Here is a 27,154-nt window from a genome sequence, read left to right on the forward strand (position 1 = left end):
GCCCATCCCAAGTGCGGATTGTCTGCAATACTTGTACATAGTTATTGTTACAAAAAAATCGGGTTGTTATTTGTTGTGAGCCGTCTGTTCAGAGGCTCCTACGTTTGTCATACTGTTAACTGGGTTTAGATCACAAGTTATACGGTGTGATTGGTGTGGCTGGTATGAGTCTTACCCGGGATTCAATATCCTTCCTTATTGTGTACGCTCGTCCGGGCACAGTATCCTAACTGAGGCTTGGAGGAGGGTCATAGGGGGAGGAGCCAGTACACACCACCTGATCCTAAAGCTTTAGTTTTGTGCCCTGTCTCCTGCGGAGCCGCTAATCCCCATGGTCCTGACGGAGTCCCCAGCATCCACTACGGACTACGAGAAATAGATTTATCGGTAAGTAAAATCTTATTTTTATTTCCTAAACACTCTGTGACCAGTTGCTATAACAAAGATAGCAGAAAAATCAAGCAGGCAGACTCAATTGAATATGTAATAAGGTTTTAATAAGTGGTATTATCACAATATTTAATAAGCAGCTTTGAAATTGCATATCCATAATAAAGGTTCCAGTACTCTGTGGAATATAATACGTAGTAAAAAACGAGATTTATGGTAAGAACTTACCTTTGTTAAATCTCTTTCTGCGAGGTACACGGCTCCACAAGGATTCACATCGGGGTGTAGAGTAGGATCTTGATCTGAGGCACCAACAGGCTCAAAGTTTTGACTGTTCCCAAGATGCACAGCGCCGCCTCCTCTATAACCCCTCCTCCGTGCACAGAAGCTCAGTTTCGTTAACCAGCCCAATGCAGTAGCAGGTACCAGAGACGACAAACGCTCGTAGCCAATTACACCACACACTCACCACAGGAGAAGGTGTCAGCGGCTATGCCCTACCAACCCAAAGAAGCTAAGTGCGTCAGGGTGGGCGCCTTGTGGAGCCCAGTGTACCTCACAGAAAGAATTTTAACAACAGTAAGTTCTTACCATAAATCTTGTTTTCTGCTGCGGGGTACACTGGGCTCCACAAGGATTCGCATCGGGGATGTCCTAAAGCAGTTCCTTATTGGAGGGGACGCACTGTAGCGGGCACAAGAACCCAGCGTCCAAAGGAAGCATCCTGGGAGGCAGAAGTATCGAAGGCATAGAACCGAATGAACGTGTTCCCTGAGGACCACGTAGCCGCCTTGCACAATTGTTCAAGGGTCACACCACGGTTGGGCCGCCCACGAAGGTCCTACCGACCGAGTAGAATGGGCTTTGATGGTAGCAGGAACCGGACGACCAGCCTGTACATAAGCATGTGCAATCACCATTCTAATCCATCTGGCCAGAGTCTGCTTGGAAGCAGGCCAGCCACGTTTGTGAAAACCAAACAACACGAAAAGAAAATCTGATTTCTGAATGGAGGAAGTTCTCTTCACATAGATACGGAGAGCCCATACTACATTCAAAGACCGCTCTTTGGCAGATACTGTAACTCACGAGAATTAAAGGCCGGAACCACAATCTCCTGGTTAAGGTGGAAGTAAGATACAACCTTGGGTAAATAACCTGTCCGTGTTCTAAGAACCGCCCGGTCACGGTGAAAAATCAGACAGGGAGACTTATAGGATAAGGCACCCAAGTCCGAGACCCTTCTAGCTGAAGCAATAGCCAGCAAGAATAACACCTTAAGGGAAAGCCACTTAAGGTCAGCAGAGGTAAGAGGCTCAAACGGAGACTCTTGTAAGGCCTCCAAAACCACCGACAGATCCCAAGGGGCCACAGGTGGCACATAAGAAGGCAACACACCCTGAGTGAATGTATGGACATCAGGCAGGGTAGCAATCTTTATCTGAAACCAAACCGACAAGGCCGAGATGTGAACCTTGAGGGAGACCAGACGCAGGCCTAAATCCAGGCCATGTTGTTGAAAGTCCAATATTTTGCCCGTACTAAACTTGAAAACGTCATGATTGTGAGACGCACACCAAGTAAAGTAAGCATTCCAGACCCTATGGTAAATCCGAGCAGAAGCCGGGCCTTCAGTTTGAACGACCGCCTCAGAAAAACCATTGGCCCTCAGGACGGAAGCTTCAAAAGCCATGCCGTCAAAGCCAGACGGGCCAAATCCTGGTAAACACAAGGGCCCTGAACGAGGAGGTCTGGTCGTTGTGGAAGTAGAAGGGGACGATCTAACGAGAGGCCCTGTAGATTGGAGAACCAGTGCTGCCTGGGCCACGCTGGAGCGACCAGAAGTAGGTTTCCTCCTTCTTGCTTGAACTTCCGTATTACTCTGGGCAGGAGTGACACCGGAGGGAACACATACGGCAACCGAAAGTTCCATGGAATTGCCAGAGCGTCCACGAACGCAGCTTGAGGATCCCTTTTCCTTGTACCGAAGACCGGAACCTTGTGATTGTGTCGAGACGCCATCAGACCCACATCTGGAAGGCCCCATGTGTCCACCAGTAATTGAAACACCTCCGGATGGAGGCTCCACTTTCCGGCGTGTACGTCCTGACGACTGAGATAGTCCTCTTCCCAGTTCATAACGCCCAGAATGAACACTGCCGATATGAACGGCAGATGGCGTTCTGCCCACTGAAGAATCCGTGATACTTCCCTCATTGCCATGCGGCTTTGGCGGAGACCACAAGAGTTCTCCGCTGGGCGGAAAAGCACGTGAGCGCTCTGTCAGCAGTCTTCCTTCCGGGCGTGGACAACTGGGAAGCAGACTTCCTCAGCAGACACGATCTCCATCCAGGAGAGTGGGCTCTTCATCAAGAGGTATTTGCAGAAGTGTCAAGGCGTTGGGGAATTCCTCACATAGACATGATGGTGCCTCGCCTCAACAAGAAGCTTCCGAGGTACTGTTCCAGGTCAAGGGACCCCCAAGCCAGTGCAGTGGACGTCCTGGTAACTCTGTGGGTGTTTCAGTCGGTGTATGTGTTCCCTCCACTTCCTCTCATTCCGTAAGTGTTGAAGATCATAAGACGAACAAGAGTTCTGGCAGTACTCGTCGTTCCAGATTGGCCACAGAGGGCCTGGTATCCGGATCTTCAGGAATTGCTCATAGAAGATCCTTGGCCGCTTCCTCTCAGAGAGGACCTGTTACTGCAGGGGCCATGCGTATTTCAGGACTTACCGCGGCTGCGTTTGACGGCGTGGAGGTTGAACGCCAAATCCTAGCTTGAAAGCGTATTCCCGGGGAAGTCATCCCCACTCTCCTGAAGGCTAGAAAGGAGGTCACGGCGAAGCATTATCACCGTATTTGGAGAAAATATGTGTCGTGGTGTGAAGCCAGGAAAGCTCCTGTGGAGGAGTTTCAGCTGGGTCGTTTCCTCCATTTTTTGCAGGCAGGTGTGGATGCAGGCCTAAAATTAGGTTCCATCAAAGTGCAGATTTCGGCTTTATCCATTTTCTTTCAAAAAGAATTGCCCGCCCTTCCTGAAGTTCAGACTTTCGTGAAGGGAGTGCTGCATATCCATCCTCCGTTTGTGCCACCCGTGGCACCATGGGATCTTGATGTGGTGTTACAATTTCTTATGTCTCACTGGTTTGAGCCTTTGCAAAAGGTTGAGTTGAAATTTCTCACTTGGAAAGTGGTCATGCTTTTGGCATTGGCGTCCGCCAGACGGGTGTCTGAATTGGCGGCTTTGTCTCACAAGAGCCCATATTTGATTTTCCAAGTGGATAGAGCAGAATTGAGGGCTCATCAACAATTTCTGCCGAAGGTGGTTTCTTCGTTTCACATAAATCAACCTATTGTGGTGCCTGTGGCTACGGATGCCTTGTTAGGAAAACGGAAGCTCTGTTTGTCCTGTATGCTTCCAACAAGATTGGAAATCCTGCTTCCAAGCAGACTATTGCGCGCTGGATTTGTAATACGATTCAGCACGCTTATTCTACGGCTGGATTGCCGTTGCCGAAGTCGGTGAAGGCCCATTCTACCAGGAAGGTGGGCTCATCTTGGGCGGCTGCCCGAGGGGGCTCGGCACTTCAGCTTTGCCGAGCAGCTACGTGGTCGGGTTCAAACACTTTTGCTAAATTCTACAAGTTTGATACCCTGGCTGATGAGGACCTCGTGTTTGCTCAATCGGTGCTGCAGAGTCGTCCGCACTCTCCCGCCCGGTCTGGATCTTTGGTATAGACCCCATGGTCCTTTTGGAGTCCCCAGCATCCTCTAGGACGTAAGAGAAAATAGGATTTTAATACCTACCGGTAAATCCTTTTCTCCTAGTCCGTAGAGGATGCTGGGCGCCCATCCCAGTGCGGACTGTTACTTGCAGTTGTATTGTTAGTTGTTGGTTTCGGTTACACGAAGGTTGTGTATCGGTTATGTTCAGCTTGTTGCTGTTATCTCGTTCATACTGTTATCTGGTTTTCTTGGTAATCCAGTTGTACGGTGTGTTGTGGTGTGAGCTGGTAAGTATCTCACCCTTGGTTTAACAAAAATCCTTTTCCTCGAAATGTCCGTCTCCCTGGGCACAGTTCCTATAACTGAGGTCTGGAGGAGGGGCATAGAGGGAGGAGCCAGTTCACACCCAGTCAAAGTCTTTTAGTGTGCCCATGTCTACTGGGGATCCAGTCTATACCCCATGGTCCTTTTGGAGTCCCCAGCATCCTCTACGGATTAGGAGAAAAGGATTTACCGGTAGGTATTAAAATCCTATTTCTCTGACGTCCTAGTGGATGCTGGGAACTCCGTAAGGACCATGGGGAATAGCGGCTCCGCAGGAGACTGGGCACAAAAAGAAAGCTTTAGGACTACCTGGTGTGCACTGGCTCCTCCCCCTATGACCCTCCTCCAAGCCTCAGTTAGATTTTTGTGCCCGACCGAGCAGGGTGCAATCTAGGGGGCTCTCCTGAGCTTCTTAGATAAAAGTTAGTTTTAGGTTTTTTATTTTCAGTGAGACCTGCTGGCAACAGGCTCACTGCATCGAGGGACTAAGGGGAGAAGAAGCGAACCTGCCTACTTGCAGCCAGCTTGGGCTTCTTAGGCTACTGGACACCATTAGCTCCAGAGGGATCGAACACAGGCCCAGCCTCGGAGTCCGGTCCCAGAGCCGCGCCGCCGGCCCCCTTACAGAGCCAGAAGCAAGAAGAGGTCCAGAAAATCGGCGGCAGAAGACATCAGTCTTCATCAAGGTAGCGCACAGCACTGCAGCTGTGAGCCATTGCTCCTCATGCACACCTCACACTGCGGTCACTGATGGGTGCAGGGCGCTGGGGGGGGGCGCCCTGAGCAGCAATATTAACACCTTGGCTGGCAAAAATACATCACATATAACCCCCAGGGCTGTATGGATGTACATTAACCCCTGCCAGAATCCATAAAAATGCGGGAGAAAAGTCCGCGAAAAAGGGGCGGAGCCTATCTCCTCAGCACACTGGCGCCATTTTTCCCTCACAGCTCCGTTGGAGGGAAGCTCCCTGGCTCTCCCCTGCAGTTAATACACTACAGAAAGGGTTAAAAAGAGAGGGGGGGCACAATTTAGGCGCAGTATACATATATATATGCAGCTATAAGGGAAAACACTTTTTATAGGTGCTATCCCTGTGATATATAGCGCCCTGGTGTGTGCTGGCATACTCTCCCTCTGTCTCCCCAAAGGGCTTTGTGGGGTCCTGTCCTCTATCAGAGCATTCCCTGTGTGTGTGCTGTGTGTCGGTACGGCTGTGTCGACAGGTATGTGGAGGATAATGAGGTGGAGGCGGAGCGAATGCCTGTAAATATGTTGTCACCCCCTGCGGGGTCGACACCGGTGTGGTTGAACTTATGGAAGGATTACGTGAAAGTGTCAACTCCTTACATAAAAGGTCGACGACACAGAACAGCCGGCTACTCAGCTTGTGCCTGTTCCAGCGTCTCAAATGTCATGGGGGGCTCTAAAATCGCCCGCTACCTCAGATAACAGACACAGATGTCGACACGGATACTGACTCCAGTGTCGACGTCGATGAGACTAGTGTACCCTCCAAATAGGTCCACCCGTTACAGGATTGAGGCAATGAAAAATGTATTACACATTTATGATTATACCCCAGGTACCACATAAAAGGGTATTGTGTTTGGTGAGAGAAAACTATTAGTAGTTTTTCCTGCATCTGAGAAATTAAATGAGGTGTGTGAGGAAGAGTGGTCTTCCCCCGGTAAGAAATTGATAATTTCTAAAACGGTTATTGGCAGCGTACCCTTTCCCGCCAAAGGATAGGTCACGCGGGGAAACACCCCATAGGGTAGATACAGCGCTTACACGCTTATCAGAAAAGGTGGCACTACCGTCTCCGGATACGGCCGCCCTGAAGGGACCTGCTGATAGAAAGCAGGAGGTTACTCTATAAGATATAGTCACACACTAGGGCATTATATTGCGACCAGCCGTTGCTTCGGCATGGATGTGCAGTGCTCCCGCTGCGTGGTCAGATTCCCTGTCGGAAAATAACTATGGATAGGGACAATATTTTGCTGAAAATAGATCATATAAAAGACGTGGTCTTATACATGCGTGATGCACAGAGGGATATTTGCCGGCTGGCATCAAAAATAAGCGCTAGGTCCATTGCCGCCAGACGGGGGTTATGGACTTGGCAATGGTCAGGCGATGCCGACTCGAATCGGCACATGGAAGTTGCCCTATAAGGGGGTAAAACTGTTTGGGGATGGTTTTTCAGACCTCGTTTCCACAGCTACTGTTGGAAAATCGATTTTTTTGCCACAGGCTACCCCACAACAAAAGAAAGCACCGTATCATCAAGTACAGTCCTTTCGGCCCCAGAAAAGCAAGAGGGCTAGAGGCTCATCCTTTCTGCCGAGAGGCAAAGGTAGAGGAAAAAGCTGCAACACAGCTAGTTCCCAAGAGCAGAAGTCCTCCCTGCGTCCGGTAGGTCCACAGCATGGTGCGGGGGCTGCTCAGGCGGACCCGGGTACGGTGGGGGCCCGTCTCAGAAATTTCAGCGGACAGTGGGCTCTCTCACATGGATCCCTGGGTCCTTCAAGTAGTATCTCAGGGGTACAGGCTGGAGTTCGAGACGTTCTTCCCCCCGCCGTTTCCTAAAATCTGCCTTACCGGCACCTCCCTCTGCCAGGGAGACGGTGTTGGTGGATATTCAACACTATAATCACAACAAGTGATTGTCAAGGTGCCCCTCCTTCAGCAAGGAAGGGGTTACTATTCCACAGTGGTTGTGGTACCGAAACGTTTCGGTGAGACCCATCTTGAAATTAAAATACTTGAACTTTTATATCAGAAGATTCAAGTTCAAGATGGAATCTCTCAGGGCGGATATTACGAGCCTGGACGAGGGGGATTACAGGGTCTCCCTGGACATCAAGGATGCGTACCTGCATGTCCCCATTTACCCTCCTCACCAGGAGTACCTCGGATATGTGGTACAGGACTGTCACTATCAGTTCCAGACGCGGCCGGTGGAATTGCCCACGGCACCGAAGGTCTTTACCTAGGTAATGGCAGAAGTGATGATACTCCTTCGCAAGAAGGAAGTTTTTATTATCCCGTACTTGGACGATCTCCTGATAAAGGCGAGGTCCAAAGAACAGTTGGTAGTGGGGGTAGCACTCTCTCGGGAAGTGCTACAACAGCACGACTGGATTCTCAATATTCCAAAGTCACAGCTGGTCCCGACGACACGTCTTCTGTTCCTGGGAATGTTTCTGAACGCAGACCAGAAAAGAGTGTTTCTTCCAGTGGAAAAAGCAGAGGAGTTGTCATCTCTAGTCAGAGACATCCTAAAACCAGGACAGGTGTCGGTACATCAATGCACGAGTCCTGGGAAAAATGGTAGCTTCGTACGAAGCATAATTCCATTTGGAAGACTCCACGCAAGGACGTTCCAGTGGGACCTGTGGGACTAATGGTCCGGGTCCCATCTACAGATACAACAGCGGATAACCCTGTCAGCAAGAAACAGGGTGTCGCTGCTGTGGTGGCTGCAGAGGGCTCATCTACTAGAGGGCCGCAGATTCGGAATACAGGACTGGGTCCTGGTGACCACGGATGCCAGCCTTCGGGGCTGGGGTGCAGACACACAGGGAAGATATTTCCAAGGAGATTTTCGCTTCACATAAATATTCTGCAGCGAAGGGCCATTTACAATGCCCTAAGCCAAGCAAGGCCCCTGCTTCAGAACCAGCCGGTACTGATCCAATCAGACGACATCACGGCGGTCGCCCATGTAAACAGACAGGGCGGCACAAGAAGCAGGATGGCGATGGCAGAAGCCACAAGGATTCTCCGATGGGCGACCTACACCCAGGAGAATGGGGACTTCATTCAGAAGTTTTCCAAATGCGGGTAAACCGTTGGGAATGACCACGGGTGGACATGGTGGCGTCCCGCCTCAACAAGAAGTTGAAAAGATATTGCGCCAGGTCAAGGGACCCTCAGGCGATCGCTGGGGACGCTCTAGTGACACCGTGGGTGTACCAGTCGGTTTATGTGTCTCCTCCTCTACCTCTCATACCGAAGGTACTGAGAATAATAAGAAGGCGAGGAGTGAAAACCATACTCGGGGTTCCGGATTGGCCATGAAGAGCTTGGTACCCGGAACTTCAAGAGATGCTGGCAGAGGACCCTTGGCCTCTGCCGCTTAGACAAGACCTGCTGCAGCAGGGACCCTGTCTGTTCCAAGACTTACTGCGGCTGCGTTTGACGGCATGGCGGTAGAACACCGGATCCTAAAGGTAAAGGGTATTCCGAAGGAAGTCATCCCTACCCTGATCATAGCCAGGAAGGATGTCACCGCAAGACATTATCGCCGCGTTTTGGCGAAAATTTGTTGCTTGGTGGGAGGCCATGAAGGCCCCGACGGAGGAATTTCTACTATGTCGATTCCTGCACTTCCTGCAAGCAGGGGTGACGTTTGGGCCTCAAATTGGGGTCCATCAAGGTCCAGATTTCGGCTCTGTCGATTTTCTTCCAGAAAGAACTGGCTTCACTGCCTGAAGTTCAGACTTTGGTTAAAGGAGTACTACATATTCAGCCTCCTTTTGTGCCTCCTGTGGCACTTTTTGGATCTCAACGTGGTGTTGGATTTCCTAAAGTCGCATTGGTTGAGCCACTTAAAACCATGGAGCTAAAGTATCTCGCGTGGAAAGTGGTCATGCTGTTGGCCTTGGCCTTGGCCAGGCGTGTGTCAGAATTGGCGGCTTTGTTATGTAAAAGCCCTTATCTGATTTTCTATATGGATAGGGCAGAGTTGAGGACTCGTCCTCAGTTTCTCCCAAAGGTGGTCTCAGGTTTTCACTTGAACCAACCTATTGTGGTGCCTGCGGCTACTAGGGACTTGGAGGATTCCAAGTTGCTGGACGTAGTCAGGGCCCTAAAAATTTTTATTTTTCCAGGACGGCTGGAGTCAGGAAAACTGACTCGCTGTTTATCCTGATGGCACCCAACAAGCTGGGTGCTCCTGCTTCTAAGCAGTCTATTGCGCGCTGGATTTGTAGCACTATTCAGCTGGCGCATTCTGCGGTAGGATGACCGCAGCCTAAATCAATAAAAGTCCATTCCACAAGGAAGGTGGGCTCATCTTGGGCGGCTGCCCGAGGGGTCTCGGTTTTACAACTTTGCCGAGCAGCTACTTGGTCAGGGGCAAACACGTTTGCAAAATTCTATGAATTTGATACCCTGGCTGAGGAGGACCTGGAGTTCTCTCATTCGGTGCTGCAGAGTCATCCGCACTCTCCCGCCCGTTTGGGAGCTTTGGTATAATCCCCATGGTCCTTACGGAGTTCCCAGCATCCACTAGGACGTCAGAGAAAATAAGAATTTACTTACCGATAATTCTATTTCTCGTAGTCCGTAGTGGATGCTGGGCGCCCATCCCAAGTGCGGATTGTCTGCAATACTTGTACATAGTTATTGTTAACTAATCGGGTTCTTGTTGTGAGCCATCTATTCAGAGGCTCCTCTGTTATCATGCTGTTAACTGGGTTTCATATCACAAGTTGTACGGTGTGATTGGTGTGGCTGGTATGAGTCTTACCCGGGATTCAAAATCCTTCCTTATTGTGTACGCTCGTCCGGGCACAGTATCCTAACTGAGGCTTGGAGGAGGGTCATAGGGGGAGGAGCCAGTGCACACCAGGTAGTCCTAAAGCTTTCTTTTTGTGCCCAGTCTCCTGCGGAGCCGCTATTCCCCATGGTCCTTACGGAGTTCCCAGCATCCATTACGGACTACGAGAAATAGAATTATCGGTAAGTAAATTCTTATTTTTAAACAACCCTCCACACGTCTATCCATCGGTTCCTTCAGAGAGGTGACGGTAGTTACTGGCAGATCAGAGGGAACTACCATGCGCGCCACATGAGAATCAACGGGTGGAGGAGTTTCCCAATTTTTACATACCTCCGCAGAGAGAGGATAGCGAGCCAACAGTCTCTTATTCGGTGTGAATTTTGTCCCCAGATTTTCACAGGATTTCTGACGTATGTCAACCAGGTGTTCAGAATGAGGTAAAACTTGTTTAACCACCTTCTTACGTTTAAACCTATCCGGTTTTTTAGAGACAGCCTCATGATCATCAGACACCTGAGAATGAGCCTATTTGCCTCAATCAAGTCTGGGACATCCACAATTGATTTCCCCTCCCCATCAGAAACATCTGAGTCAGTGTCCGTGGGATCAGTCCTCCTCAGAGGACGTGTCTAGGATAGCAGTGGATTGGGAGGAGGTAATGGCCCATTTAGAAGACGACTTAGTCTTAGGCGGGTGAGAGTGACACTAAGATTTGGACAATAACCGGTTCAAATGCTGTAACTGAGTGGAGATTTGATCTGCCCATGGCGGATTAATAGCAGGGACCATAAACTGCTACAATGGCACAGGTGGTCCCACAGGAGGCGCCAATTTAGTTACAAGCGTGTTTAACAGCATGAAAAATGTAGCCCAAGGTGGGTCCTGTGATGCCCCAGGTGCTACAGACCCACTGGGGGTAAGGAACCCTCTGAACCTGAACTCTCAGCTGCCATATTCTCCTCCATCACGTCTGTGGCCTCACTACCACGCAATGTGGGAGAAGCCCCAGCGTCGTTGCCACGTGTAGCTGACATACTAATGTGCACTATATCGGGCAACCTGGTACAAGGTTTAGCAGCGATATACCTAGCAAGAACACCCAGTGAAGTGTGACTATGACAGCACAAACCGGGAGTTCAAGAGATCTATATCTATATGCTGACTATAAAGTAAAAATACACAGCAAGTATATCTTGTGATACAATCCTATATTATACAGAAAGAAACCTGATACACTTAGCCCCCTCAGGTATAGCAATATAGGAGTAGCACGCTGAGTGAAATACCCTTTAATAAGGCAGCCACGCAACAGCTACATGCACACGCGCGCACACACACACACACACACACACACACACACACACACACACACACACACACACACTCACATATATAGTCACAAGCGTACCATGCAGAAATTATGCACCATAAAAGTGCACTGGACTAGCAATACAAAGTAATACTCAGTATGGATATATGTGTCGACAATAGATATAACAAAGCACAGTAGATACTGGATGAATATCACAGGGTGTTTGTACCACACAACCCTGAATGTATGCACTCTTTCTTAACTAACACTGTCCCAGTGACAGGTAGAATACTTAAGTGTCCTGTATGAAGCACAGCAGTGGCTATAAGGCGGCTCTACAGATGAGGATTTGCCCCAGCATTCCCAGGAACAGTTCAGCTCTGTCTGTGGTGGCTGCTGACCGGGAGTGAAGGAGAGAAATGCAGCTCCTGGGCAGGAACATTTGCAGAAATGGCGCCCTGGTGCTGGGGGAGGGGCCACAGGTCAGACCTGCTCCCCCTGCTGGCATCCCCACCGGGCGCTGCGGGCATTGAAAAGCGGGATTATTTACATTTTAAAAAAAAAACCCAGACCTGTGCCCTGTGATTGTCCCTGGTGGCTAGTGGAGCGGCTACTCAATAACAGTGTCCACACCAAAGCGTGCACGGCCCACCTCCCATGGCCGCGCTTGATCGCGGTAAAGTGAGGCCAAAGAGACCCCTTACCTCCCCCGTTCCTGCAGCCCCACGATCCGGTTGGACAGCGGCGTGTGTGTGTGTGTGTGACTGAAGTGTGGAAGGAATCGGAGCCTCCGCTGCAGTGACCCGGCATCCAGGGCGCCGGAGTATACAGCGCCGCTGGGGGGTGATGGAGCTGCAGTCAGAAAAGTCTAAGAAACTTTACCTGCTGCAGCCCTGAAGTCCTGTAGAAGAATCTTCTGTCTTTTCTTCCAAATAAAGCTATCAATAGGATGCTTACTGCATGGCACCAACTTACAAACTGAGCTCCTGTGCACGGAGGCGGGGTTATAGAGGAGGCGGCGCTGTGCATCTTGGGAACAGTCAAAACTTTGAGCCTGTTGGTGCCTCGGATCAAGATCCTACTCTACACCCAGATGTGAATCCTTGTGGATCCCAGTGTACCCCGCTGCAGAAATAAAAACACATCAATTTAGATGAAAAGCAACCTTTAGTAACTATAACCCTAGGAATAGTTTACAATTACTATGGAGTGTAAATGACGATTCTTGGCACATTTGGCCAAAAATGCGTGCCCATCTACCATGTTAAGGTGAACCACATCAGGTGGGTCCCTAACATCCCTAATACTAACACATATAAGTTTATTAAGATACTTTCAATATAGTGCTTTTGTAATATAGAAATACAGGAACCTGCGCTGATGAAAATCACCTAAGGGCAGATGGGAAGGCTGCGATTACCAGGATATAATGGGGGAATTCAAATGTCTAATAGGAAAAAACAGACACCCAACTGACTTCAAACAATTGAATCTCCTCCAATATATCTATAATATATGAATTGATAAAAGGAAAGATGAAGGTACACACTCCAAACATCAAGAACACTGGTAATTGGAACAATAATAACATCTCTGCTATTTAACAAAGTAAAATTGAGGTTCTTGGCATAATTTCTCTAACGTCCTAAGTGGATGCTGGGGACTCCGTCAGGACCATGGGGAATAGCGGCTCCGCAGGAGACAGGGCACAAAAATAAAGCTTTAGGATTAGGTGGTGTGTACTGGCTCCTCCCCCTATGACCCTCCTCCAAGCCTCAGTTAGGTTTTTGTGCCCGTCCGAGCAGGGTGCAATCTAGGTGGCTCTCTTAAAGAGCTGCTTAGAAAAGTTTTTTAGGTTTTTTATTTTCAGTGAGTCCTGCTGGCAACAGGCTCACTGCATCGAGGGACTTAGGGGAGAGAATTTCAACTCGCCTGCGTGCAGGATGGATTGGATTCTTAGGCTACTGGACACCATTAGCTCCAGAGGGAGTCGGAACACAGGTCTCACCCTGGGGTTCGTCCCGGAGCCGCGCCGCCGACCCCCCTTACAGATGCTGAAGATTGAAGGTCCGGAAACAGGCGGCAGAAGGCTCTTCAGTCTTCATGAAGGTAGCGCACAGCACTGCAGCTGTGCGCCATTGTTGTCACACACTTCACACCAAGCGGTCACGGAGGGTGCAGGGCGCTGCTGGGGGCGCCCTGGGCAGCAATATTTTAATACCTTATGGCAAAAGAATACATCACATATAGCCATTAAGGCTATATGTATGTATTTAACCCATGCCAGTCATCTAAATCTACGGGAGGAAAGCCCGCCAAAATAGGGGGCGGGGCTTATTCTCCTCAGCACACAGCGCCATTTTCCTGCTCAGCTCCGCTGTGAGGAAGGCTCCCAGGACTCTCCCCTGCACTGCACTACAGAAACAGGGTAAAACAGAGAGGGGGGGCATTTTTTGGCGATATATTGGATATATTTAAGCTGCTATAAAGAAAAACACTTATATAAGGTTGTTCCCATATATATTATAGCGCTTGGGTGTGTGCTGGCAAACTCTCCCTCTGTCTCCCCAAAGGGCTAGTGGGGTCCTGTCTTCGATAAGAGCATTCCCTGTGTGTCTGCTGTGTGTCGGTACGTGTGTGTCGACATGTATGAGGACGATGTTGGCGTGGAGGCAGAGCAATTGCCGATAATGGTGATGTCACCCCCCAGGGAGTCGACACCGGAATGGATGGCTTTGTTTATGGAATTACGTGATAATGTCAGCACATTACAAAAATCAGTTGACGACATGAGACGGCCGGCAAACCAGTTAGTACCTGCCCAGGCGTCTCAGACACCGTCAGGGGCTGTAAAACGCCCTTTACCTCAGTCGGTCGACACAGACACTGAATCTAGTGTCGACGGTGATGAAACAAACGTATTTTCAAGTAGGGCCACACGTTATATGATCACGGCAATGAAGGAGGCTTTGCATATCTCTGATACTGCAAGTACCACAAAAAGGGGTATTATGTGGGGGGTGAAAAAACTACCTGTAGTTTTTCCTGAATCAGAGGAATTAAATGATGTATGTGATGAAGCGTGGGTTAACCCAGATAGAAAAATGCTAATTTCAAAAAAGTTATTAGCATTATACCCTTTCCCGCCAGAGGTTAGGGCGCGCTGGGAAACACCCCCTAGGGTGGATAAGGCGCTCACACGCTTATCAAAACAAGTGGCGTTACCGTCTCCTGATACGGCCGCCCTCAAGGATCCAGCGGATAGGAGACTGGAAACTACCCTAAAAAGTATATACACACATACTGGTGTTATACTGCGACCAGCCATCGCCTCAGCCTGGATGTGCAGTGCTGGGGTCGTCTGGTTGGATTCCCTGACTGAAAATATTGATACCCTGGATAGGGACAGTATTTTATTGACTATAGAGCAATTAAAGGATGCTTTCCTTTATATGCGAGATGCGCAGAGAGATATTTGCACTCTGGCATCGAGAGTAAATGCGATGTCCATATCTGCCAGAAGGAGTTTATGGACGCGACAGTGGTCAGGTGATGCGGATTCCAAACGACATATGGAAGTATTGCCGTATAAAGGGGAGGAATTATTTGGCGTCGGTCTATCGGATCTGGTGGCCACGGCAACTGCCGGAAAATCCACTTTTTTACCTCAGACCCCCTCCCAACAGAAAAAGACACCGTCTTTTCAGCCGCAGTCCTTTCGGTCCTATAAGAACAAGCGGACAAAAGGACAGTCATATCTGCCTCGGGGCAGAGGAAGGGGTAAGAGAGGGCAGCAAGCAGCCCCTGCCCAGGAACAGAAGCTCTCCCAGGGTTCTGCAAAGCCCTCAGCATGACGCTGGGGCCTTACAAGCGGACTCAGGAGCGGTGGGGGGTCGACTCAAGAATTTCAGCGCACAGTGGGCTTGCTCACAGGTGGACCCCTGGATTCTGCAGGTAGTATCTCAGGGTTACAGGTTGGAATTCGAGAAGTCTCCCCCTCGCCGGTTCCTAAAGTCTGCTTTGCCAACGTCTCCCTCAGACAGGGCGACGGTATTGGAAGCCATTCACAAGCTGTTTTCTCAGCAGGTGATAGTCAAGGTACCCCTCCTACAACAGGGAAAGGGGTATTACTCCACGCTATTTGTGGTACCGAAGCCGGACGGCTCGGTAAGACCTATTCTAAATCTGAAATCTTTGAACCTGTACATACAAAAATTCAAATTCAAGATGGAGTCACTCAGAGCAGTGATAGCGAATCTGGAAGAAGGGGACTTTATGGTGTCCCTGGACATAAAGGATGCTTACCTGCATGTCCCAATTTGCCCTTCACATCAAGGGTACCTCAGGTTCGTGGTGCAAAACTGTCATTATCAGTTTCAGACGCTGCCGTTTGGATTGTCCACGGCACCTCGGGTCTTTACCAAGGTAATGGCCGAAATGATGATCCTTCTACGAAGAAGAGGCGTATTAATTATCCCTTACTTGGACGATCTCCTGATAAGGGCAAGGTCCAGAGAACAGCTGGAAGACGGAGTAGCACTAACCCAACTAGTGCTGCAACAACACGGGTGGATTCTGAATTTCCCAAAATCTCAGTTGACCCCGACGACACGTCTGCTGTTCCTGGGAATGATTCTGGACACGGTTCAGAAAAAGGTGTTTCTTCCGGAGGAGAAAGCCAGGGAGTTATCCGAACTTGTCAGGAACCTCCTAAAACCAGGGACAGTGTCTGTGCATCAATGCACAAGAGTCCTGGGAAAGATGGTGGCTTCTTACGAAGCGATTCCATTCGGCAGATTCCACGCACGAACTTTTCAGTGGGATCTGCTGGACAAATGGTCCGGATCGCATCTGCAGATGCATCAGCGGATAACCTTATCGCCACGGACAAGGGTGTCTCTTCTGTGGTGGTTGCAGAGTGCTCATCTGTTAGAGGGCCGCAGATTCGGTATACAGGACTGGGTCCTGGTGACCACGGATGCCAGTCTGAGAGGCTAGGGAGCGGTCACACAAGGAAGAAACTTCCAGGGAGTATGGTCAAGCCTGGAGATGTCTCTTCACATAAATATACTGGAGCTAAGAGCGATTTACAATGCTCTAAGTCTGGCAAAACCCCTGCTTCAGGGTCAGCCGGTGTTGATCCAGTCGGACAACATCACGGCAGTCGCCCACGTAAACAGACAGGGCGGCACAAGAAGCAGGACAGCAATGGCAGAAGCTGCAAGGATTCTTCGCTGGGCGGAAGATCATGTGATAGCACTGTCAGCAGTATTCATTCCGGGAGTGGACAACTGGGAAGCAGACTTCCTCAGCAGACACGATCTACATCCGGGAGAGTGGGGACTTCATCCAGAAGTCTTCCACATGATTGTGAACCGTTGGGAAAAACCAATGGTGGATATGATGGCGTCCCGCCTCAACAAAAAACTGGACAGGTATTGCGCCAGGTCAAGAGATCCTCAGGCAATAGCTGTGGACGCTCTGGTAACACCGTGGGTGTTCCAGTCAGTGTATGTGTTCCCTCCTCTGCCTCTCATACCAAAAGTACTGAGAATTATACGGCAAAAGGGAGTAAGAACGATACTAGTGGCTCCGGATTGGCCAAGAAGAACTTGGTACCCGGAACTTCAAGAGATGCTCACGGAGGATCCGTGGCCTCTACCTCTAAGACGGGACCTGCTTCAGCAGGGACCGTGTCTATTCCAAGACTTACCGCGGCTGCGTTTGACGGCATGGCGGTTGAACGCCGAATTCTAAAGGAAAAAGGCATTCCGGAAGAGGTCATTCCTACACTGGTAAAAGCCAGGAAGGAGGTGACTGCACAACATTATCACCGCATTTGGAGAAAATATGTTGCGTGGTGTGAGGCCAGGAAGGCCCCCACGGAGGAATTTCAACTGGGTCGATTCCTACATTTCCTGCAAACAGGATTGTCTATGGGCCTCAAATTGGGGTCCATTAAGGTTCAAATTTCGGCCCTGTCGATTTTCTTCCAGAAAGAATTGGCTTCAGTTCCTGAAGTCCAGACTTTTGTAAAAGGAGTACTACATATACAGCCCCCGGTTGTGCCCCCAGTGGCACCGTGGGATCTTAATGTAGTCTTGGATTTTCACAAATCCCATTGGTTTGAGCCGCTCAAATCGGTGGAGCTGAAGTATCTTACATGGAAAGTAACCATGCTACTGGCCCTGGCTTCAGCCAGGAGAGTATCAGAATTGGCGGCTTTATCATATAAGAGCCCATATCTGATTTTCCATACGGACAGGGCAGAACTGCGGATGCGTCCTCATTTTCTGCCTAAGGTGGTGTCAGCGTTTCACCTGAACCAGCCTATTGTGGTGCCTGCGGCTACTAACGAGTTGGAGGATTCCAAGTTGTTGGACGTGGTCCGGGCATTGAAAATATATATTTCAAGAACGGCGGGAGTCAGAAAGTCTGACTCACTGCTTATATTGTATGCACCCAACAAGATGGGTGCTCCTGCTTCTAAGCAGACGATTGCTCGTTGGATTTGTAGCACAATTCAACTTGCACATTCTGTGGCAGGCTTGCCACAACCTAAATCTGTCAAGGCCCATTCCACAAGGAAAGTGCGCTCATCCTGGGCGGCTGCCCGGGGAGTCTCGGCATTACAACTCTGCCGAGCTGCTACTTGGTCAGGGGCAAACACGTTTGCAAAATTCTACAAATTTGATACCCTGGCTGAGGAGGACCTTGAGTTCTCTCATTCGGTGCTGCAGAGTCATCCGCACTCTCCCGCCCGTTTGGGAGCTTTGGTATAATCCCCATGGTCCTGACGGAGTCCCCAGCATCCACTTAGGACGTTAGAGAAAATAAGAATTTACTTACCGATAATTCTATTTCTCGTAGTCCGTAGTGGATGCTGGGCGCCCATCCCAAGTGCGGATTGTCTGCAATACTTGTACATAGTTATTGTTACAAAAAAATCGGGTTGTTATTTGTTGTGAGCCGTCTGTTCAGAGGCTCCTACGTTTGTCATACTGTTAACTGGGTTCAGATCACAAGTTATACGGTGTGATTGGTGTGGCTGGTATGAGTCTTACCCGGGGTTCAATATTCTTCCTTATTGTGTACGCTCGTCCGGGCACAGTATCCTAACTGAGGCTTGGAGGAGGGTCATAGGGGGAGGAGCCAGTACACACCACCTAATCCTAAAGCTTTATTTTTGTGCCCTGTCTCCTGCGGAGCCGCTATTCCCCATGGTCCTGACGGAGTCCCCAGCATCCACTACGGACTACGAGAAATAGAATTATCGGTAAGTAAATTCTTATTTTTTGGCCAAAAACTATGGGCCCACCTACAGCAACCAGGTGACCTCATCAGGTGTGTCCCTAACATTCCTAAGTTCAGAACACGGGACCCCAGTGGCAACACTTTAATTATACCTCTCACCTATGTAACACTTTTGGCACCTATGCTGCTGCCTTTTATTAATGTAACACTTATTAATATTTACACTGCTATAAGTATTACATTAATAAGAAGCAGCAGCGTAGGTGAGAGGTAGCAATTAAAGTGTTGACACGGAGGTTCTGTGTTCTGAACTTGAACCTCAGGAATGTTATGGACCCACCTGATAGATCGCGGTAGATGGGCCCTTGATTTTTACTCTGTTAAATAGCAGACATTTTATTATAATTGTTCTGATTGCCAGTATTCTTGATGTGGAGTATGCACCTGTATCTTTCTTTTTTTCTATGTGACGCTACAAGTCTAAGCATGGTAGCACCTCTTATAATGATTAAGTTTTATAACAAAACATTACAGAATTCCAATACGATGTTACCAGAATATAGTAAATTAAGTTGTGATCACCTATAAACGCTTCTGACTGTAATAATGTAACAAATGCCTGCACTTTACATTTCTGCAGTGGGGTACACTGTGTTCCACAGGTAAACAACGGGGTGTAGAGTGAATCTTGATCCAGAGGCACCAACAGGCTAAAGCTTTGGGCTGTCCCAGGATGCATTGGGGCCTCCTCTGTAACCCCGCCCCCAGGCACTGTGAGCTCAGTTTCGAGTTGGTGCCTGCCTGTAGCAGCATGTCACCTAACAGGAGGGCTGCAGTGTGCAGCCCTGATGAAGCTTTATCTGCCAGAAAATTTCTTCAAAACTGGGCTGTCAGCGCTGCATGTCATTCTGACACTTCAGCGCTGCAGCTCTATCACTTCCCAATTGCCGTCGCATACTCCTGCGGCTCAGTTCCTGGGTACTTGCGGTGGAGACTTTAGGCACACGGTCGCAGACGCTCTCCTGGTTTGTGTGGCTGCTACGGGGAGTAGGAGGTAAGAGGGTCCCCCAGGCGGGACCCGCCACTAAATCGCATTCCTGATCGCAGTCTAGGGAGACGGGCTGGGACGCCGGCATGGACACTGTCACCGAGCAGGGACCCCACTATATATGCCAGGGCATAGGAGTACAGGTCTGGTGTACTAATGCCCCTATTGATAAAGGCTCCGTAGTACCGGTGGTGAGGTCCAGCATAGGGGAGTAGGCGCTTGACCTGTAGCCTCTCCCCGTAACAGGGCGACATCTACTGCAGATTTGCCCGCCCTCTGGCTTCCTCACACGCTACCTCACTCCCTGACTGAGACGCTGGGTGCCGTCTCATAAGCATGTACATATATTAGTTCAATGCAGTTTTATTATCATACTAATAATTATCTGCATTGCTAATGTGACTGTGTGTGCCTGTATCTGCTGCGAGGTTTCACTTTCAGTGTTTCCCAGAGAGCTATCACTATATTCTGCACCCTAAGGGACTAGGTGCGTCAGGGTTGTTTATATAGTGCGTCACAGTATTTACCTGTTACGTGTATTCTACTGTGAACTCAGTCACATAATACCAGATTTATTCACAGGTGTTGTGTACTGGCGACTCAGTCACATACTATCGGATTTATTTGTAGGTATTATACTCTGGCTTCATCGTACTAAACCGCTCTCTGTTGCATTTGTGTACAATGTCTAACAGGAAGGGCAGTAAATCTGTGGACTCTCCTGCATCATGCAGAGAATGCCTTAAATATTTACCAGAGGGGGAAGCTGTGTATTTTGGTCTGCGTACCATGTGTCATACACCCTCCAGTCAGTCCGCAACACCTATATCCAATCAGGAGTCACCCTGGGCCGCGTTCTCAAGCCTACTGGGTACTCTAGTGGAACGCCTAACACCCCCTATGGGACCACCTGTACCATTACAGTCTCAAATAGTCGCTATGGTTAATCCACTTTGGGCGGAAAACTTTTTTAACCAGTTGCAGCAGTTGACTCATTCCTTGGTCAGACAAAAATCTACCTCCGGTCACTCCCGTGTCGCTGGGTCATCTAAGCAGACTGCTTCCTCCTCACAATCCCCAAATCTTTCTGATGTTTCATCTGAAGAGGACGGGGAGCATACTGTCCTGTCAGAAACTGAATCAGGCGTTTCTGACGAGGATTCTACAATGCAAGTTGACGTCCCTGCTCTAGTGGTTGCTATTAAGCAAATTCTACAGATAACCCACTACTGTCACCAAGAAAACTGACATGTTTAAACGGCAGAAGGTGGCTAAAAATCTGTTACCCCGTTCTGACCATTTGGTTGACATCAAGCAGGAACCCTGGTCTAATCCAGGGAAGAAATTCCCTTTCTCGAAACGGGCCTTAGCTCGCTACCCTCTCCCTGCAGAGTTATGTAACAAGTGGGAAAAATTCACCGCCGGTGGATTCTCATGTCACCCGCTTAGTGGTGTCATCAACTCTGCCTGTCACCACTGTCACTTAACTGAAAGAACCGACAGATAAGCGTGTGGAGGGATGCCTGACATCTATTTGCTCCCGGACAGGTGCTCTACTTAGAGCCACTATTGCTGCCTCCTCGGCTGCTAAAGGTATTGAAGCATGGGTTCAGACATTAGAGGAAGAGCTGCCCAAGGATATATTTGACAATGCCAGACGATATCTGTCTCACATCACCACCGCTTCTTATTATATTCAACAGGCGTCCTCTAAAACAGGTATGTTGGCGGCCAAGGCGTCGACTACGTCTGTCCTGGCTCACCATATTCTGTGGTTGAGGTCATGGAAGGTGGACCTGGACTCCAAAAAGACCTTAAAGGTACTGTCTTTTAAGGGAGACATATTGTTTGGGGAAAACCTAAATAAAATTGTATCTGAACTGTCAGCTGCCAAGACTGCCTTTCTCCCAAATACTAATCCTTTGCACAGAAGGCAAGAGGTACTTTTCGTTCCTTTCGACCTCAAGGGAAAGCAAAAGGTCAAGCATACCCAAGACAGTCTCGTGCTTCCAAAACCACTAAGCCCAAGACAAGTCAGCCTGCTTATGAACAAGACAAGCCTGCGCATAACGGGGCGGGCCTCTCCCTGGGGGACCCCAGGGTGGGAGGCCGACTTCTGCAGTTCACCCAGATCTGGTTAAAGACCACTTTAGACTCGTGTGCGAGAAGTTGTCTCTCACGGGTACGCAGTCTCTTTCAAGAGACGTCCCCCTCGCCAGTTTTGCACCACAGTCATCCCTTCGGATCCACTAAAGACGCAAGCTCTGCAGCAGGTTGTGAGTTTTCTCCTGGATACAGGAGTGGTAGTGCTGGTACCAAAGGGGGCAGTGGTTACTACTCGACCCTGTTTCTAATTCCGAAACCCAATGGGTCCTTCCGGCCTATCCTCAACTTCAAATCACTAAACAAGTTTGTGAGAGTGTCCAAGTTCCGTTATGGAGACGCTGCGCTCCATTGCACTGGCGATAGAATCCGGAGACTATATGGTATCCCTGGATATTCAGGATGCGCACCTGCATATACCTATTGCCAAGTCACATCAGCATTATCTGCTGTTTGTTATTGGCAACCTACACTATCCGTTCCAGGCTCTGCCATTTGGACTGGCTACGGCTCCACGGATCTTCACCGAGGTCATGGCTGTAATGACGGCACATCTCCGTCGCCAGGGAGTCAGGATCCTGCCGTATCTGGAGGACTTGCTGATCCTGGAAAACTCCCACGATGTCCTCCTCAGTCATCTACAACTGACGGTAAGCTTCCTATAAGCCCGTGGGTGGCTCATCAATTGGAAGAAATCCTCACTGGTCCCAGCTCAGAGCATGGTTCACCCGGGGGCACTCTTGGACACACACAGTCAACGTCTGTTCCTGTCTCCGGAGAAAGTAGGATAAGATGCTTCCTTTGTTGCTCCAGAGTGTCTATACACTCGGCGATGCAAGTACTTAGCCTGACGTACGCTCAATGTTATTCCTGCCCTCTGCAGAGGTTAATTCTTTCCAAGTGGAACAGCCTACCTCATTGAATCAAATCTCACATGATTACTTTGACTCCAGAGGTTCGTCAATCGCTGACTTGGTGGCTACAGGACCAGCAATTGAGCAAGGGCCATCCCTTCGGGATCCCCGACTGGTTCCTGCTGACGACGGATGCCAGTCTGTGGGGATGGGGTGCGGTGTTGGAGCAACACTCTTTCCAGGGTCGTTGGACCAAGGAGGAGTCTCTCCTCCTAATAAACATTCTGGAGCTGCGGGCGGTGTTCAATGCGTTAACTCTCGCCCTGCCTCTGGTACAGAACAGGCCTGTTCAAGTATGGTCAGACAACGCCACCACAGTGGCATACATAAATTATCAAGGTGGCATTCGAAGCCGCATGGCAATGTTGGTAGTGTCAAAAATCCTAAGATGGGCAGAACGCAATCTGCCAGCAATATCGGCATGGTTCATTCCGGGTGTCCTAAACTGGGAAGCGGACTTCCTCAGTTGTCAGGATGTACATGCCAAAGAGTGGAGTCTTCATCCGGAAGTCTTTCAACTCCTAGTGGACACGTGATGCCTACCAGATGTATACCTGATGGCGTCTCGACACAATCCCAAAGTTCCGGTCTTCGGATCAAGGACCAGGGATCCTCAAGCAGCATTCATGGATGCACTAGCAATTCCATGGAACTTTCGGTTGCCTTACATGTTCCCTCCAGTGTCACTCCTGCCCAGGGTCCTGCGGAAGTTCAAGCAAGCAGGAGGAACACTACTGCTAGTCGCTCTGGCATGGCCCAGACTGCATTGGTTCTCAGACCTGCAGGGTCTATCGACAGAGCGTCCTCTTCTACTTCCTCAACGACCAGACCTCCTCGTACAGAGCCCTTGTCTCTATCCAGACCTGGCCAGACTGGCTTTGATGGCGTGGCTCTTGAAGCATCACTCCTGAGGGCCAAAGGATTCTCTGAGACAGTCATCCAAACTATGTTGAAAGCCCGCAAACCGGCATCTGCCCGGATCTAATACAGGATCTGGAATTCTTACTTCACCTGGTGTGCTGATAAGAACTATGATGTGTACAGATTCAAAACATCCAGAATCCTGGCTTTCCTGCAACAAGGCCTGGACTTAGGCCTTCGTCTGGCCTCCCTCAAGGTTCACTTATTTGCCTTGTCTGTGTGGTTTCAGAGAAATATTGCGTCTCTACCTGACGTGCATACATTCACTCAGGGTGTGTTAAGGATTCAGCCTCCCTATGTCCCTCCGGTGGCTCCATGGGATCTGTCTGTTGTCCTGAATGCCCTGCAAGAGTCTCCATTTGAACCTCTTGGGTCAGTGGACCTTAAACGGCTCACAGCCAAGGTCCTGTTTCTGTTGGCTATTGCCTCTGCTAGAGGGGTGTCGGACCTAGGCGCTTTGTTCTGTCATCCACCGTTTCTAATATTGCATGATGACCGGGCAATTGTTAGAAATCGCCCAGGTTATTTACCTAAGGTGGTGTCATTTTTTTCACCTTAACCAAGAGATTGTGCTCCCGGCCTTTATCCCTTTGTATTTGTCCCCCAAAGATCGGTCTTTGGATGTGGTAAGGGCTCTCCATATATATGTGGAGAGGACTGCCTCTATCAGGAGGTCAGATAACCTTTTTGTACTGTTTCGTTTCCACAAACGTCGCTGGCCTGCGAATAAGCAAACCTTGACCAGAGGGATTAGAATGGTGATTGCACAAGCTTGTGCGCAGGCTGGACTCCCAGCTCCTGCTGCTATTAAAGCCCATTCTGCTCAGTCTGTTGGACCTTCTTGGGCGGCCCACCGTGGCGCGTCCGCAGAACAATTGTGCAAGGTGGCTACATGGTCCTCAGTGAAAACGTTCATTAGGTTCTATGCCTTTGATACTTCCGCCTCCCAGTATGCTTCCTTTGGACAACGGGTTTTTATACCCGCTAAGGCGTGAGGAACTGCATTAGGACATCCCGTTGTTTCCCTGTGGAACACAGTGTACCCCACTGCAGAAAAGAAGAGTTATGTTTAAGAGTTAAGGACTTACCATTGTTAAATCTCTTTCTGCGAGGTTCACTGGGTTTCACGGGGCGCCCACCCTGATGCACCTAGCTTGTATGGGTTTGTATGGCATTAGCCGCTGGTCCCTTCTCCTGTCATGAGAATGTGGTTCTATGTGACTAACATCTGCCTTCTCTCTTACCTGCTTCTACATTGGACTGGTTAACGAAACTGAGCTCACAGTGCCTGGAGGCGGGGTTACAGAGGAGGCCCCAATGCATCCTGTGACAGCCTACACCCCGTTGTTTCCCTGTGGAACCCAGTGTACATCGCAGAAAGAGAGTTAACAATGGTAAATCTACCATAACTCTTCTTTTCATCATCTTACATTGCTTGCAATACTATACCGTATTTAGTAGATATTTACTGTGCAGTTATCTGAACTAATGAATTTAAATCTTAATTTACCAAACATTTTCATAGTTTTCCTATTATTAAGGGTTCTGTTGTAACATTTTTTTTTTTCTCTGATGTAGATTCATTTAACATTGCAGACCTGAGCAGCATCAAAAACTACTACAGGTAGATAAAATGAAAATGTAACTTTACCTTTGGGAATGTGCGCTGTGACCTCATGGGAGCTATAGTTCATGTGGCCCTTGGAACCAGTTAGTAAGTTGGCAGTGAACTAAAATGTTTTGCATTCGTGTTCTAGGAAGTATTGTTGTTGGATTATCTGCGCACTGAGATCCTAACGTGTGGACGAGCTGCTAACACTTGTAGGCGACCAGACTACTAATTGCAGAAATATTTAAATTGAAGTGTAGCGCTCAGTCCTGGCTAATAATTTTGCTTGTCTATGCTATATGTGAAACTAGTGTTGTCTGTAAGTACCCTTGGGTTAAATATAGCCACACCTATACGATATAGTGATGGCTATTGTATAGGTCTATGAGTTCACAGGTTAGTCGCAATAGATTTCCAAAAATGCCCACATGTAACTGGTTAATGTTATAAATGACAAGTTTTAATGGTTAACATAGGTACTAACTGTACCGCTATGTTTATTGTGATATGGGCAAAATAAAGTAAAAAATAAAATGAATATAAAATAAAACAAAAATAGGACTAATATAAGGTTAGAAAAATAGAAAGGTGATATACTGAAAGAGTTACTAGATAATAGTACTCTTTGTCTTTAAGTTCATTAAGTCTGTGCTGCAGCCTGCGGCGTCCGGCACAGCTGCTGGTAAGTCTTTTGTTTGTGGTAAAGTTCAAATTCCGTGCTGCACTGTTAAATTCGATGCATAAATATAAACACAGTCTTTCGATGTCTTCACGGTGTGGAGTGCTTAGGGTTAAACAAGGATAAAGTAAGGTTGCTCCGGACTGGTCTTCTTCTCTAGTCTCCGCTTCTTATGGTGTGTCCTGGTACAGACGCACCTGAGAGCTAGAGGGTTCGAGTGGCAGGTCAGCCACTCGAACCCTCTAGCTCTCAGGTGCGTCTGTACCAGGACACACCATGAGAAGCTGAGACTAGAGAAGACCAGTCCGGAGCAACCTTACTTTATCCTTGTTTAACCCTAAGCACTCCACACCGTGAAGACATCGAAAGACTGTGTTTATATTTATGCATCGAATTTAACAGTGCAGCACGGAATTTGAACTTTACCACAAACAAAAGACTTACCAGCAGCTGTGCCGGACGCCGCAGGCTGCAGCACAGACTTAATGAACTTAAAGACAAAGAGTACTATTATCTAGTAACTCTTTCAGTATATCACCTTTCTATTTTTCTAACCTTATATTAGTACTATTTTTGTTTTATTTTATATTCATTTTATTTTTTACTTTATTTTGCCCATATCACAATAAACATAGCGGTACAGTTAGTACCTATGTTAACCATTAAAACTTGTGTTCTAGGAAGTATTCGGGATGTCAAAAAGAAGGTTCCTTCCACTTTGCTCTCTGCTCCCCATTTGGAAATTATCAATTTATTTGTGTTGATGCGACTCTCACCCCAGGACCAAAAAGACCCTTCAACTTCTTTGGGATAATTAATAAGGTACACATTTTTCATGTAGTCTGTAAGGTATACCGGTGCACCTTGGGATGTAGAGGGCACTAAATCAGGAGCAGACACAAAATTTAAACACCCCCCTCCCCCCCCTCTACATCCCATGAGAAAACAGTAACCATAGAAATTAGTTTTACTTTTGTGCCTTAAAGTGTTCATCCACAATTGAAGGAGCAGCTGAATGAGGTTTGCACGCTGCTTTGCTCATACTCTCCACTAGGGGCAGCTTTGTAACATATGCAAGGTACATCAGCGTCCCCAAATTGGATGAAAGAGAAAAGAGGGTTTTGGTACTCACTGTTACATCTATTTCTCTGAATTCATCTGTGGGACACTAGTATACCTTGCTTATTGTAACTGTGTTCTGTTAACTCTTGTTGAGTTTGGCTCTGGATCAGTGATCTCTTAGCTGTCCTGTGGGCTTTTTAAGTCTCAACTGGTCTCTTATGGGTCCTATGGCCGC

At 48.6% G+C, this 27,154-nt stretch overlaps 1 protein-coding gene across 5 annotated transcripts in view; it reads left to right on the plus strand.

Annotated features, from left to right (window-relative positions):
- The window catches only part of LOC134980721 (transmembrane protein 62-like), an 80,838-nt gene that overhangs the window by 25,651 nt on the left and 28,033 nt on the right, over window positions 1-27,154 (plus strand). For 3 of the 5 annotated variants that reach the window (XM_063947660.1, XM_063947661.1, XM_063947659.1), the window contains exons 4-5: window positions 25,148-25,193; window positions 26,538-26,679. In XM_063947660.1, coding sequence (XP_063803730.1) covers window positions 25,148-25,193; window positions 26,538-26,679 — 188 coding nt within the window. The remainder of the gene's footprint in view (window positions 1-25,147; window positions 25,194-26,537; window positions 26,680-27,154) is intronic. The other 2 variants (XR_010190464.1, XR_010190463.1) reach the window with 1 other exon arrangement.

Source organism: Pseudophryne corroboree, chromosome 12 (assembly GCF_028390025.1).
Source record: "Pseudophryne corroboree isolate aPseCor3 chromosome 12, aPseCor3.hap2, whole genome shotgun sequence".
Taxonomy (NCBI): domain Eukaryota; kingdom Metazoa; phylum Chordata; class Amphibia; order Anura; family Myobatrachidae; genus Pseudophryne; species Pseudophryne corroboree.